At 38.4% G+C, this 16,521-nt stretch overlaps 1 protein-coding gene across 2 annotated transcripts in view; it reads right to left on the bottom strand.

Annotated features, from left to right (window-relative positions):
- HSPA4 (heat shock protein family A (Hsp70) member 4) overlaps positions 1-16,521 on the bottom strand; it is a 42,184-nt gene that overhangs the window by 10,976 nt on the left and 14,687 nt on the right. For both annotated transcript variants that reach the window (XM_007461351.1, XM_007461352.1), the window contains exons 4-10: positions 15,223-15,345; positions 10,145-10,244; positions 9,355-9,488; positions 6,408-6,652; positions 2,408-2,484; positions 773-924; positions 176-282 (exon numbers count right to left, since the gene is read on the bottom strand). In XM_007461351.1, coding sequence (XP_007461413.1) covers positions 176-282; positions 773-924; positions 2,408-2,484; positions 6,408-6,652; positions 9,355-9,488; positions 10,145-10,244; positions 15,223-15,345 — 938 coding nt within the window. The remainder of the gene's footprint in view (positions 1-175; positions 283-772; positions 925-2,407; positions 2,485-6,407; positions 6,653-9,354; positions 9,489-10,144; positions 10,245-15,222; positions 15,346-16,521) is intronic.

Genomic DNA, 16,521 nt, shown 5'->3' with positions numbered 1-16,521 from the left:
TCAGCAGGATCAAATAAAAGAAGCCAGTAAGGACACAAACTTATTCTGATGAATGACTAAATAATCACTTTGCTTCATGCACTACGGCAAAATATTACAGATGTGTATAACTTGAAATGGAGAGTATTTTCTAAGACAACACTTAAGTACAAAAATGATTAAAAAACATTATTACCTTGACCCTTCTTCAGCTGGAGAATTCCATCTCAGAGATACTGGATATGGTACTACATCAGTGATAGAAAATTCTCTGACTTTGAAAGCAGGTGATAAGATTGCACACTAGAATAATAATTTTTAAAAATTCCATTTGGCAAGTAGACATACGAACTAATTATTACAATACCTATAAAGAATGACTTCAGAAGACATCTACTTACATTAATAACTTAATAGTACCTAAATAAGTGGTTTTATAAATATCTATCGTCAAACCACCCATAGAAATCTAGTTATTCCTCATTACTTTTCCATTAACCTCAACCTTTATTTAACTGATGTATAACACTACTTCATGCAACAAATATGCCAAATTCTAGTGGTATTTCAGGTTTACGTATGTTTCTAGTAACTTATTTCATCTTATTACAAGTTATATAGTACAAACAATTGCATTTATGAACATGACTTCTGATACCAATTTTAAAACAGAAGTTTTAGAATCTTAGACCTTAAGATCACTGAGCTAATCTCAGACTAGCTGGATACATAAAACCACTGCTGTATTTACAATGACCTATAAATGGCTACCTGTGAAAGAAAGCAAGCTCACCTGCAATGCACAGCCTCTAGTAACAGCTTCATCGGCATTTAGTGTTGTACTAAGTTCTTTACCAAAAAATTTGCTGATTTTCTCTTTCACTGCAGGGATTCGTGTTGCACCACCAACTATCTCCACTGCATAAATATCTTCTTTCTTTAACTCTATTTAAAAACAATTAGAATAGACATTTATATTAAAAGAATCTTTTAATTAGTATTTTACAGTGAAATAAAAAGAGCAATATAACATCTTATCACAACAAAATAATTCACAAATGCATAACAAAGCCCCACCACTCCTAATCCCCTCCACAATAACACGTGAGTGCGCACACACACACAGGTGCGCGCTCAAAATAATGAGGGCAGAGTGGCACAACAATATTGGGACTCAAGAGGTGAGAGTCAGGAATACCTAATGTCCTACAGTGCACAAGTCCTACAATCTTGGAAACAGCCTCACACAAATAAATGTTAAATCATCAATAATTAAGCTGGCCATAAGGAAAATAAAAGGGCCTCAAAATACTGGACTATCCCTGACATGGCATGAAAAAAAAAAAAAGTATGCAGATGCACATCTAGCCACTCCAGCACTCCAGCCAGAGTATAAGCATAGGCCAGATTATAACACAGGTACAATCTCCTCATATCAGAAGGAGAGAAGGTACACACCAAGGCTCTGCTGTCACTCATAAAACACCTCTTAATACCACCTGGTTGGGAATTCCCTGGTGGCACAGTGGTTAAGAATCCGCCTGCCAATGCAGGGGACACGGGTTCAATCCCTGGTCCGGGAAGATCCCACATGCCGCAACTAAGCCCGTGCACCACAACTGCTAAAGCCTGCAAGCCTAGAGCCTGTACTCTGCAATAAGAGAAGCCACCACAATGAGAAGCCCACTCACTGCAACTAAAGAGTAGCCCCCACTTGCCGCAACTAGAGAAAGCCTACGTGCAGCAACAAAGACCCAATGCAGCCAAAAATAAAAATTAAAAAAAAAACAAAACCCACCTGATTTCCTGGTCACATTTTGTGCAACAAACACTGACAATTTGTTGAGAAGGGCTATTTAAAGAGATGGGCTGACCCAGTATGGAAAGAACATGCCCATCTGTGATAATCATTCTGATTTAAGAGCTGAGCCTGTGTCAAGATTAGAGTACATCTCAACACCATGAAATAGCAACCAACACAAGAGTGGACTCTAGGAAAAGGTTTGTCAAAGGTTTGTGGAACATTAGTAATGCATTCCTAAATCAAATTTCCACCTTTTAGCCCAAGATAAAATTAAAGCATCCTGTTAAATATGTGATTATCATATCCTCCCTTTACTTATTTTTCAACAAAAGGTTCACTGACAAAAAAAACCTACAAGACTACCACAGCAACACTGCTAAAGACAATTTTTACCTGAAATACCTAAGACTTTAAATCCATATTTGAATCTGAACTACATTTCCTGGGAAAACTATCAGATTTCCCTAGACACTATTGGAGGTCCTCCAGGGGGACGATATTGATAAAAAGAAGTTTCATATTGCACTGAAGTAGTTCATACAATGAAATTTGTAAAACTGGAAAAAAAAAAAGTAATTAACATTTTCCAAAGAGCCCAAGATGAACAGTCACGATAATACTTACTGGCCTGTTCCAAAATACTACGGAGTGGTGGCTCCACTCTAGCTAAGAGATCATCACACATCTCCAGAAATTTGCCTCTATGGAAAAGAACAATAATAGGTTAAATCACATTCCACCTTTATGTAAAATAAATCTCTATAATCAAAAAGACAGATAACAAGTACTGGCAAGGATGGAGAGAAACTGGATCTCACATACATTCCTGGTGGGAATGTAAAATGGTGTAGCCACTTTGCAAGAGTTTGGCAATTGCTCAGCATGTTATACATAGTGCTCCCATATGACCCAGCAATTCCACTCTAGGTATCTATCCAAGACAACTGAAAACACATGACCACACAAAATTTGCACATGAATGTTCACATCAGCATTATTCACAGGCAAAATAGTGTGAAAAACCCTATTATCCATCAAGTGTATTCAGCAAAAAAGAACAAAAACAATAAAAGTGACTGATACATGCTGGAACATGGATGAACTTTGAAAACAATATGCTAGGCGAAATAAGCCGATCACAAAGAACACGTTATATATGACTGACACCATTTATATGCAATGTTCAGAACTGCCAACTCCAAAGAGACAAAAAGTAGATTAACCACTGCCTAGGGCTTGGGGGAGGAAGAACAGATGGGGAAAGACAGCTAATGGGTACAGATATTTTTTTCTCTTTAATTAATACATTTTATTTTTTAAGACTGGTTTTAGGTTTACAGAGAAATAAACAAAATGTACAGAGAATTCCCATACACCTCTTACCCCCACACCCAGTTCCCCTGTTAACATCCTGCATTAGTAAGATACATTTCTAACAACTGATGAGCCAATATTGATACATGATAGTATAAATTAGGGTTCTACATGATTTAATAAATGGTGTAAGTATTCACCATTACAGCATCATACTGAATAGTTTCACTACCCTAAAAATACTCCGTACTCTACCTATTCATCCCTCCCTTCCACTGAACCCTGGCTAACCACTGATCTTTTCACTGTCTCCATAGTTTTGCCTTTTCTAGAAGGTCATATAGTTGTCATATAGAATGTCACATAGTTCTAGAATGTCATATAGTTGGAATCATACAGCCTCTTCAGGTTGACTTCTTTTGCTTAGAAATATACATTTAAGATTCCTCCATGTCTCTTCACAGAATGATAGCTCATTTAGAGTTTCTTTATGAGGTGATGAAAATATTCTTAAATTGGGTTGTGGTAATGGCTGCACAATTCCATGAATATATTAAAACCCAGTGAATTATATACTTTAAATGCGTGACTTATGAATTACATCTCAAAAAAAAGAAAGAAAAATAGTGGAGGTATAGAATGCACCCACCAGAATGGCAAAAATTCAAGATCACTAATACCAATATTTGGTGAGGATGTGTAGCAACTGAAACAGTTTAAAATGACAGTTTGGTGGTCCAGTGTTTAAGACTCCATGCTCCCAATGCACGGGGCCCGGGTTCAATCCCTGGTGGGGAAACTAGATCCCACATACCGCAACTAAGACCTGGAGCAGAATGCATGAATGAATGAATGAATGATTTTTTTAAAACTCTTAGCTTTGTCTAAATAAATAAATAAATTTATGGGTAGATAGAAGGATGGATAGATGAAGAGATCAATACGTATGTGGAAAAAACAAGTAGACCCTAAGTGGCAGGATAAGGATGTTCACTGTAAAATTCTTTCAGTTTTGCTGCATATTTGAAAATGTCCAAAATAAAAACATGAAAAGCAAAGGTACAGAGAGCATTCTAGAAAGATGGCAGCAGCAGCAGTAGAGGTTCTTCCTTTTTTTAAAGTTTTATTGAAATTTAATTCACATACCATAGACCTGACACATTTAAAGTGTACAATTCAATGGCTTTTAGTATATTCAGAATTGTGCAAACATCACCACTATCAATTTTAAAACCTCTTCATCACCCTAAAAAAGAGTATTTTCATCACCATTAATATTATTCTCCCAACTCCCCCACCAACCCTCCAGCCCTAGGCAACCACTCATTCTGGACATTTCATATAAATAGAATTAGACAAAATGTAGTCCATTTTAACTTATTTCTTTCATCTAGCATAAACTTTTCAAGGCTCATCCATGCTACAGTATGCATCTGTACATTTTTTTTAATTGCCAAATAATATTCCATTGTATGGACATATCACATTTTGTTTATTTTATCAGTTGATGGGCATTTGGGTTGTTTCCAATTTGGGGGTATTATAAGTAGTGCTGCTATGAACATTTATATATAAATTTTTGTGTAAATGTGCTTTCATTTTTCTTGGGTATGGAGTGGAAGTGCTGAATCACATGGTAACTATATTTTACTCATTTTTATGTGAAATAAGTATTTGAGCTTTTATTTTTTTAATGAATTTATTTATTTATTATTTATTTATTATTTTTGGCTGCACTGGGTCTTCGTTGTTGCACACAGGCTTTCTCTAGTTGCAGGGAGCGGGGGCTACCCTTTCTTTGCGGTGCGTGGGCTTCTCATTGCAGTGGCTTCTCTTGTTGCGGAGCAAGGGCTCTAGGCACACAGCCTTCAGTAACTGTGGCATGAGGGCTCAGTTGTGGCTCACAGGCTGTAGGGCACAGGCTCAGCAGTTGTGGTACATGGGCTTAGTTGCTCCGCGGCATGTGAGATTTTCCCGAACCAGGGCTTGAACCCTTGTCCCCTGCATTGGCAGGCAGATTCTTAACCACTGCCTCACCAGGGAAGTCCCTTCTAAGCTTTTAGAAGAGAAGTGTGCACTGCCACTAGAGATGCACTGGACACGTTGAAAATAGCTTGGTCATTCCTCAAAAAGCTAAACATATGATTACCACATGACCCAGCAGTTCCCCTCCTAGCTATATACCCAAAAGAACTGAAAACAAGATACTCAAACAACTTGTTCATGAATGTTCATAGAAACACTCGTCATCACAATAGCTAAAAGGTGGAAAACCAAATGTCCCATCAACTGATGAATGGAAAAATAAAATGGGATATACCCACACAAATGTAGTATTATTTGCCGTAAAAAGCAATGAGGTACTAATACATGAACCTAGGAAACATTAAGTTAAAGAAGCCAGACACAAAAGAAGCCAAACACATACTGTATGATTCCCCCTAACACATCATAGACACACAAAAAGTTGCTGTTTAATAAAAATGAAAACCATCACTTTCAAGTAGAAGAGAAAGGTGACTACAAATCTGGTTACTAGGCACAGTAATCTAATTGTGGCAGATTAAAAGTAATTCTGACTCCATCTCAATTTTCTGAAGATGGCTCAGGCCACCCTTCTCCAAACAAGCCATCAGTCTTGCCTGAATTCTACCAGTAGAGTTCACATACTAAAGACCATTCAAGCAACCTAACCAGATAACAGAAGCATTCTGGGTATTTCTGAGGATAGCCCTGAAATGTCAGTTACCCAGAATTCTTGTAGTATTATACAAAAAGACCCGTTGTCCTCAAGTGATACTGAACTACTCAAAAACACCAATTTCTGAATCAATGACTAAAGCAAATTCAGTTTAATCCTGCATTAAAGCACTTTGCCCTGAATTTATGAAAACTGGTAACGCACGTGTAATACATGCACGTGTAATACATGCACGTGTAAAGGAACTGCCAATTTCCTGGAAATAGTCTACATTATTAGACTAACCAAACCCAGCCTTCACATCAAAGGCAATATCTGGACTTCCCTGGCGGTCCAGTGGTTAAGACTCTGCGCTTCCAATGCAGGGGGTGCGGCTTCGAACCCAAGTCAGGGAACTAAGATCCAATGTGCCATGCGGCACAGCCAAACATAAAAATAAATAAATTTTTTAAAAAATAAAATAAAGGCAAGGTCCTGAATGGCCTCTAATTTTTACTTATAGAACTGAAGTTATATAACATCCATATAATTTCAACAATTAGCTAATTAAGGCTAATATAAGGAGAGAAACATCAGTTCAGTTTACCATCAAAATATTAATATGATTACCTATTCATAGTTCCAGATACATCAACATCATTCATAAAACATTCAATGCTCAAAGGAAGGTCTGAAGCATTTGCACTCATCAATTTCTTGAGTTTCTCACACTCCTGAGACAGTCGTAATAATGCACGGATTTTGGACTTTATGTCTAGCTTGTATTTCTTCCCAAATTCCTCACAGAAGTGATTTACTAGCACCTCATCAAATTTTCTGCCTCCCAGTGTTGTGTCAAATGCAGTGGCCAGAACCTTTGAAAAAAGATGATAATTAATTCAAAAAACTAACCAATTTAAAATTTTATCACGATATATATTTAACTGTTAAACTGTAATAAAAAGGCAAGAAGGGACATTAAGGTTGAAACAAGGCAATGCGCATGTGTCATTTAATCATGGTTACAACCACTATGGAAAGAGACATTGTAATCCCCAATTTACAGATGATACAAAGACCTAGATAGATCAGATAATATGCAGGTCACTAAGTTATTAAGTGGTAGAAGTAGAATTCAAAACCCAACCTCAATTTCAAAACCTATGTCTTCTCCACTACACCAATCTGACTCCAAGCAACAATTATAATTCAAGGCCCAATACACTAACATGTCATGTACAGTTCTAATCTTATTGCTACCACAAAACTGTGAATAATACCAAAGGCTTATTTAGTTCTATGCAATTTACTACCAGAAAATATGGTAAAGCCCGAAGTCACAGCCATCTGTTTCTATTCAACATAGAAGACTGATTAGGTTAGTTTATCCTTTTCCAAATCTCTGGCAGATTAGAAGCAAACTAGATCTAATCAGATCCAATAATAGAAGACTGGCTAAGTAAGTGATGACCCACACCCTTAAAACAATCTCTTCAAAGAATGTTAAATGTCCTCAGGAAGTTTTTCTTAATAAGTGAACTCACAGGAGAGGAAAAAAAAAAAAAAAAAAAAGACAAGACACAGTTCTGTGTAATTCCAATTTTGTTTTCATAAAAGACTAGAATGAAATACACCAAACTGTAGTAAGATCATGAATGTCTTTTCTTTATACATAAGTGTTCCAAAATTTGATTTTATAGTAAGTATTTTGATAATTAAGTTTTAATTATAATTGGAAAACTGACAAGTAACAGCTGATAATAAAGCAGAAACTAATACACATCACTTTGACTCAAAGACAAGGCTTAATTATGGCCAGTATCTTCTGTCGAAAAAAGTGAGAGGGTTTCCCTGGTGGCGCAGTGGTTAAGAATCCACCTGCCAATGCAGGGGAGCAACAATGCCAATGTTGCTCCCACACGCCCTGGAGCAACTAAACCCACATGCCGTGCAACTACTGAAGCCCGCGCACCTAGAGCCCTGGCTCCATAACAAAAGAAGCCACCACAATGAGAAGCCCGTGCACTGCAACGAACAGTAGCCCCTGCTCACCGCAACCAGAAAAAAGCCCCAACGAAGACCCAATGCAGCCAAAGATAAATAAATAAAATTTAAAATAAATAATTAAATAATTTAATTAAAAAGTGAGAGTACAAAATGGAATTTAGAAATAATCCTATTATGGATAAAAGTAAAGCTTAAACAGTGAGAATAACACTTGGTCCATCATTCATATCTGTAAAAATCGTGAACCTCTTATTTCCCAACCATCCCAAAGATTTGTTGGTATTAAAAAAAAAAAACATAAACCATAGAAACAAATCAGAATATAAAGCAGAGGCAAGTCCAGTTTTCAAAGAAGCAGGATTGTAACAAAGAGAAACTCAAAATGCCCTCCAAACCTAACAAGTACTTATTTTGGGATAGGTAGTCCACTCGACCAACTCCTAAATTGGAAGCAGAAAACCAGTTTAGACCTGGCACTAAGAACATTGATACAGAACCCAAATAATTAAATACTCAAAATATCCTTGGTTCTTAAGCAAATTCTAGATAAAATCACCAAGCTAGAGAACTGATTTTATATCCCACTGAGGAACTAGCCTATACCATCAAATTCGACTGTGACTCACAGACATAGAAAACAAACTTATGGTTACCAAAGGGGAAGCAGGGGGGATAAATTAGGAGGATGGGATTAACACTACTATAAATAAAATAGATAACCAACAAGGACCTACTGCATAGCACAGGGAACTATACTCAATATTTTGTAAAAACCTATAAGGGAAAAAGAATCTGAAAAAGAATATATATGTATAACTGAATCACTGTGCTACATACCTGAAACTAACACACTGTAAATCAACTATACTTCAATTTAAAAACATAAATTAAAAAAAAAAAAACCCTCACTGAACACCTAAAATCTATACCTTTTACTCTATATAAATTTGACCTTAATAAAGAGATTAATACAGGAAATGTGTATACATATTTAAAAAAATTTTTTTCAACTGTGACCATGATCACCCTCTGGTCCCTCTCTGCCATTAACACTGCTAGACTTCTGTGTACAAAACTGCTTTCTCCAGAGCTCTAACGTCTCCAGACATCTAGAATATCACTCCTAGTCTGGTTTCTTTCGGCCACCCAAGTTCTAGTCACTCCATCCTGTTCCCAGACCACTCAAAACCTTAAGAGAATACGTTTATCATCTCCTCAATCCTCAGTGTAAGATATATGAAGGGACTACATGTTAAAGATTCCTCCTAGTAAGCTTGCAAGGCAAGCATTATTTTCCCCACATTACAGATAAGAAAAATAGGCTCAGGACTCTAAGAGTTTCTTCCTCAAGGTCTATGCTCTTTGCTTCATACCATGTCAACTCTTGATAAATTATTTTGGGCTTACAACTTCCACCCAACCCCTACCTACCTAATTTCTAGTTCAGATGGCTCATACCAAGTTTCCACTAGTGAAACAAAATTCTTTAACCAATTATTTTAAGTTGTCCCTCATAAATTCCTAATTACCATACACTTGTAATACAGTCTTCTGGAAAAAATATACTTACTTTAAGTTTTCCTCTATTAAACGCACATACAGAAACTTGATAAGAAGAATGCCCCATGTCTACAAAAACTACATTTCTTGGTTTCTCTTCTAAGGCAGGAAGATCTTGTTTATAGATTCCATATGCAAGAGCAACTACACAATAAGAAAAAAAGTCAACATGTTACCATTTAAGTACTAAACTTAAAATTCATTTAAGTAGGAAAAAACAGACTCTGTATACAGATCCATGAAAGACTCAAAATCTTTATAAGCTCTGCATGATTTATTCATGAAGAACACTAACTTCAAAAAGTTAAATGCCAACATTCACTTAGGCTTCCTTACGTTTCCAATTTCCAATTTCAACAACTTTGACAATTTTTCCGCAAACCACTTCCTCCACTTCTCCAAACATTTCTTCCCATGTTTCTACTATCCTTGTGCCATCTCAACATTCCCATATATTCTACCCCCTGAGATGTTGCTTTATACCCCACCCCTGTAACTCCACCAATCCACAAGTTGGAGAAAAACCCAATATTTATACCAAAGCAATGCTCCAAACACACAATAAATGCGTTCCTTTCCAAACAAGCATGTAATTAAATACCAAAGTAAGTGCGATGAGGATACAGAAAAAGCTCTTCTCAGGTGAACTCTTCACAGAATGTGACAGAGTATCCAAAAATACTATGACACACAGGTGGTAAGTGCTCCAAGCAAAACAGGGAACAAGAAACCCTAGGGTTTTAAGATTTCACAACCTTCAAGATGGAGCAAGTCAAAAATTTCAGTTAATAATCTCTTACCTGCAGTAGTTTCATTCATTAATCGAAGGCAATTGAGACCAGCAATCTGTGTTGCATCTATCACTGACCGTCTTTCTGCATCAGTATAGAAACAAGGAACCTATAAAAAAATTTGAAAGTTTACTGTATTATGGAGATCCCTCATTTAAAATATACCTGTCAAACAACAGTAAAATCCAGAAACACCCTCAAATACTTACAGCAATTTATTCTGTATATGACCAAGGAAGTATTTCAAACCAGTAGGAGAAAGTTGGACTAATCAGTAGTCTTGGGACAAATGGACAGCCATACAGAAAAAATAATAAAGTTGTATCCTTACTATACACCTAATACCAAAATATTTCAAATCAAAAATTTAAATGTTTTTTAAAAATCATGAGTACCATAATAAAAGGGAATCTTTACCGTCAAAGAAAAGATGGAATTTTCTCAATATAACACAAAACCCAAAAGAATCGGCAGGTCAAGGTGGGAGTCCGCTGGTGGCCAGTGCTGGATCCCAAGCCGGGGCCGGGTGATCAGTAGCACACCTGGGCCAAGGGCTGCAGCGGGCAGGGCTGCTCGCTGCCTCTCGCTCGCCTGGCAGCAACAACGGCAGACATCAGTGAGGCCCATGGGGACTGGAGGCGCAGCCCGGTGAGTGGGACGTATGGCTGTCCCTGGCTCGCTCAACCTGCGTGATGCTTTTCTCACCAACAGTGGCTGGGTTTCACTACCTTCAAGATCTTCGTGCACCTGGCTGGTCCTGTTGGTGTTCTCTGTGCTACTGACCCTGCGTGTGGACTGCCTGGCTCCAAGCCTCTCCTGGTGAAACGTGTCTGTGCCCTTCTTCGCCGCTAACAGGCTCAGCACCTACTTCCCCACTATCATCTCCGTGCATCTCTTCCAGGACGGAGAGAAGCAGCTGGCCATGCTCAACCTTTTCTGGGTCCTTAGAGTTCTTAGCCTCAAGTTCATTTTCAAGATGTTGTTATGCCAGAAGCTGGTGGAGCAGACTCAGAAGCTCTCCTTTGACCTGATCAAGTCTCTGGTCTTCATTCTCCTGAAGCTGCCCTTGATCTGCACCTGCTGGGTCAACCAGCCTTGCAGAGGATAAGCTATTGATAGAATGCCCAAGCTGAAGTCCCTCTTCAACCACACCACTGAAGAAGTCTGGGTCTGAAAGCCAGCTGTTCCCTGTTGAGTACCCACTTTTCTCTGTACTGATCATGTCTGAAATAGTTGCCTCAGCAGGGCTACAAAGAGCAGCCTTGATCCTTAAAATGTATTCCCTCTTGGACTTCCCTGGTGGTCCAGTGGTTAAGACTCCACACTTCCATTGCAGGGGGCACAGGTTCGATCCCTGGTCGGGGAAGTTCCACATGCCACATGGTATGGCAAAAAAAAAAAAAGTATTCCCCTTTATTTCATGCTTTGAATAACTAATCCTAAAATGAGATCCTGATAAGAGTCCCAGCCAGACAGTCCTGAACTCCTCTGACAGTCGCAAACTGCATATAAGTAAAACGTTCTGATGAGCTCTGAATATTTTCATGGATCCTGGGAAAGTACCCATTGTGCAAAGGCTGCCAAGCTGGACTTGGGGTTTCCCCTGGGTAGCAGCACTGACCTGGGAGCACACTGCTCCAGCCCCCAAGACAAGACTCCCTTAGATGCTTGAGCTCTAAAAAGTGTAAACCAGCTGTGAATCCTCCCCTGTGCCACTGGGGAAAATGGTCCTTTCTTCATTCCAGCCCAGGCAGACAAGAGTATGTTGAATAAGCATAATTGGGACTCTATCTGGAGACCTGAAAAGAACTTGCTTTCAAGGCGCAGCTTGGGTTCCTATCCCAGCAGATGGCAGTGCCACAACTTTTCCACCACCCTGTGGCCAGCACTGTTAGCACACCTGAGACAGATTTAGGCATCCCTAAGGGATCAGAGGGAGGGCAGGTGCTCTGATGCTCATAGGCACTGAGACCTACAAATACTAAGTTTACAAATGGTCTCAGCCCACTGAACTAAGGTCTTTGGTTTGATGTCAGGTGCCAAATGAGGACATCTGCTGAGATAAAAATAAGAGAATGTTTTGCTGGGGAAGAAAAGAAAAGAAAAAGGCAGGGAGGGGGGTTGATACATTTGACTCATTAAAAAATTCTAATGACCAAATGGGGAAAAATATTTGCAACTCACATCATAAAACAGCAAAGAGTTAATCTCTCTAATATTCGAAGAACTACAAATCAAAATAAAGACCATACACTCAAAATAAAATGAGGAAAGGATAGGAAAAAATAAGCAAAATACAAAATGGTTCATATTTTAAAATGTTCTAGTTTACCTAAAGAGTAAAATATCAGCATTAAAATCACACACACTTTGCTACGATTATTTATCTATCAGAATTATTTAATACACCAATAAGCTGTGCTGGTGAGGCTGTGGTCAAACAAGCCCTCTCATGCATTGCTGATATAAGTGTAAATCAGCACAAATTCTCTAAAGGGCAATTAAACAACAGCTGTTAAAGTTTAAAATACACATATCCTTTGTCCCGGCAATTGCACTTCTAGGAATTTAGCCTATAACCTACAAACTTATCACATAAGAGCAAAATGATACTTGTTCAAGTTTACTCATTGTAGTATTCTTTGCAATTAAAAAAAAAAAATCTGGAAGCAACCTGGATGTCCAACAAAAAGAGACTAGTTAAACAGATTATGGTACACATAAACTGCGACACTCTGCTCCACTAAAAGAAACGAAGCACCTCTTTACTGCTATGGAACATATATAAGGTAAATTGTCCAAAATATACTAAAAGAAAAATGAAAGTAAAAAAGGACCTATACATATTTGCCTGGGTACATAAAAACCTCTGGAAAGATCTGTAACAGGGTGGTAAAACTGGTAACCTCTAGTAAGGAAAATCTACCTACTAGGTAACAGATGTGCTAAAGCTTCCCATATACCCTTTTACACATTTGATTTGATTACGAGGGCTACTATTACCTTCCCCCCAAAATAAAGCTTATATTTTAACAATAATCAATTTATAAATAAAGCAAAATCCACCCAGGCCTTATTTATATAGCAATCACATATACCATAGTACCAAAATCTAGAGCAGTGACTGTGCAGAGAAGACTGTGCAGAAAAGAGTTCACACAGAGGCCAGAGACCACTATCCTTAGGCCCGATGGCAAGGATGGCCCTTTTCTGCATCTAGGAATTTGAATGATAAATAGTTCCCTAAATCAACAGAAAAATTTCCCTAAATTGTAAGAGTGGTCCACTGTGCCTAAACTGTACAATGTAGTTTATGCTTTACACTTAATTTGCTTCTGGAAGTCTGGAATTTCGGTACACGCAAGGCATAACATGCCTATGCAAATGACCTCCAATAGAAATCCTGGACTTCAAGGCTCTGGAGAACTTCGCTGGTGTATGACATTTCATACGTGCTGTCACAACTTGCTGCTGGAGGAATTAAGCACTTCTGGTCTTACTCCAATGGAAAGTGACTCTTGGAAGCTTGTATCTGGTTTTCTCCAGACATTGTCCATGTACTTTTCACCTTTACTGATTTTGCTTTGCATCCTTTCACTATAATAAATCTTAGCCATGAATATGGCTTTATTCTGAGTCCTGTAAATTCTCCTATCAAATCACCAAAACTCTTGAGGACCCCCAACACATAATTAAATTCATCACCTTTTAACTTGATCCCAAAAGCTGGAAAAGCCACTCAGGCAGTCTTGCCATTTTACATAAATTTTACTTCTAGGGCTTCCCTGGTGGCGCAGTGGTTGAGAGTCCGCCTGCTGATGCAGGGGACACGGGTTCGTGCCCCGGTCTGGGAAGATCCCACATGCCGCAGAGCAGCTGGGCCCGTGAGCCATGGCCGCTGAACCTGCGCGTCCAGAGCCTGTGCTCCGCAACGGGAGAGGCCACAGCAGTGGGAGGCCCGCGTACCGGGAGAGGAAAAAAAAAAAATTTTACTTCTACAACATGGAGCAAAATTCAGAATCAAAGTTAGGGCGGTAGATGGGGGGAAATGGGGACAAATCTCAAAGTCCAACAGAGATTTGTGGGAAGGCAGAAACCATCTAAGAAATGCTGTGCCTGTATTGAATCTGAGCTCTTGAAGGGAAGTAGCATTCTTATTCTTTGCATCCCCAAAATGTGGGTTATGAGCCATAAGCCAATTCTTCCTGACAGATGTCAGTACTACTTTACTAGATAGCCAAGAACCAAGGAATCCATCAGTCAAAAAACTGAGGTGAAATAAGCCACCTAACAGTCCTTGCTTTGACAACCAATGCACCAAAATTAAGACAAAAGATGCCAGTAAACAACAAGGTCCTACTGTACAGCACAGGGAACTATATCCAATATCCTGTGACAAACCATAATGGCAAAGAACATACATATGTGTAACTGAATCATTTTGCTGTAGAGAAGAAATTAACACAACACTGTAAATCAACTATACTTCAATAAAATTTTTTAAAAATAAATAAAAATTTTAAAAGGCAAAGGAGGCCAAAGAGCTAAAATATCAGATAACAACGGCAGAATGAGGAGATTCATTGGAAAGGCCAATACAACCACCCAAATTTCAACAGTCCCTATGGACTTCACCATACTACAAGCACAAAGCTACGAACAGCCAGGCTTCCATCTAAATAGGGAAATGGAAAAGACAAGATGAATTCTACTGCTGCCTTGCGTTTAGCGCTGGATACAAAAACAGCAAAGATAGAGATAGAAATGAAGAATAAAACAGCATTTCTAATTGAGAGTATTCAACTAATTCAACAAACAAGTGGCTACCATGTGCCAGGCACTATGCTAGGTGCTAGAAGGAATCCAGGAAGTGGGCTGAGATAAGCCTTTAAACAGACAGAATAACAGAATCATGAGCAAAAACTAGGGGGCAAAAAAAAATATTCAAGAATATGAGAACTAGTTTGATAAATTCTTAAAATAACCATTACCACCTAAGACAAAAAGCAATTTTATTTTCAATTAACAGCTTTCTTCTTTCTGCTTCTTCATGCAAGACCCCAATAATGTGTAGGGATCAAACTCACCGAAACAACACAGTCCACAACAGGCTTCTTAAGAACACTTTCTGCTGTCTCCTTCAGTTTGGACAAAAGCATGGCAGTCACTTGCTCCGTGGTAAAATTTCGCTCTTCCTCCATGTATTTCACCTGCAATAAAAAACCAAAAGGATCTAAACTTAATATTTCTTCATGTCCTAAAAACCTAAAATGAATACTCTCTAAATCATCAATGGAACATTAACTCAGGAAGGAATTAAGAAAGCTAATTTTAGAAGCGAAAATAACTTGAAGGTCACTTTTAGCTTTTTAACATGCTTGTCAAGCATGATACCTGGAGATGAGGACCACTATGTAAATGGCACATTGTGACCACCAACAAAACTTGAAGACAATTACCTGGGCAGAAGCAAATTGGTATAGCTCACTATGACCCACACTGTCCCTCCATAAAGGGATCTGGTGGTGGAAACTATTTTACCATCTGATGTACTGTATTTTACTTTGTTTACTGTGTTGACTTTATGATCATCGTCCCAATTAGGATCCAATCTAACGCAATGGTTTTTGTCAGATTTGTTCACTGTCATAGCCCCAACACGGAGGACAAACTTGACACAATAAATATGTGTTGAATTAAAGAATAAACGACAAAGCTTCAAGATATCCTAAACCTGGATAAAGGTATGCAACTTTGACAACAGTTACAAACTTTAAATGTTGAAAAGACTGCCTAAGTAAGATAAGGTCCTATTCCACATGCCCATACTCCCCAACTACAACCCTGACCAGAAAATGTCACTTTCTTCTTTTAGTTCCTGCTCCAACTCAACTTGAACACCACCTTCTCACTCCCCAGTCCAACCATAATTTATTCTGGTTTAGAATTTAACAGTGTCTCACTTTATACCATGATAAAGATCGGAAAATAACCCTCCCAGTGAGCCTCTTTCAAAGGTACCTCTTCTTCCCTCATTTAAGTCTTTGTCAATTCCTCCAAGCTCATACTTGGATCCACTTGTTCCCAGGTCTTCTCCCTAGTCTCTTTCTCCTTTGGCACTTGTAACGCTTCTGACTAAATCTGCCAATAGGCACCCTATTTCTTTCTTGACTATAAGTATCCCCCATTTCCTCAGCTCCCTTTCCTTTTTTCCTCCTCTGCACTCCATATTTATCCATTAGTAGGCCCATTCAAACTGTACTAAAATTATTGCTGAAAATACCATAAGTAAACCCAGTGATCATTTTTCAGTTATCAAAATTTTTCACTTCCAAATTCAACTGAATTCTCAGCTACAACGGCACAATTAATTACCTTTTCCCTAC

This window comes from Lipotes vexillifer, unplaced genomic scaffold (assembly GCF_000442215.2).
Source record: "Lipotes vexillifer unplaced genomic scaffold, Lipotes_vexillifer_v1.1 scaffold217, whole genome shotgun sequence".
Lineage (NCBI taxonomy): Eukaryota > Metazoa > Chordata > Mammalia > Artiodactyla > Lipotidae > Lipotes > Lipotes vexillifer.
This window is presented reverse-complemented; position numbering and strand designations above follow the sequence as displayed.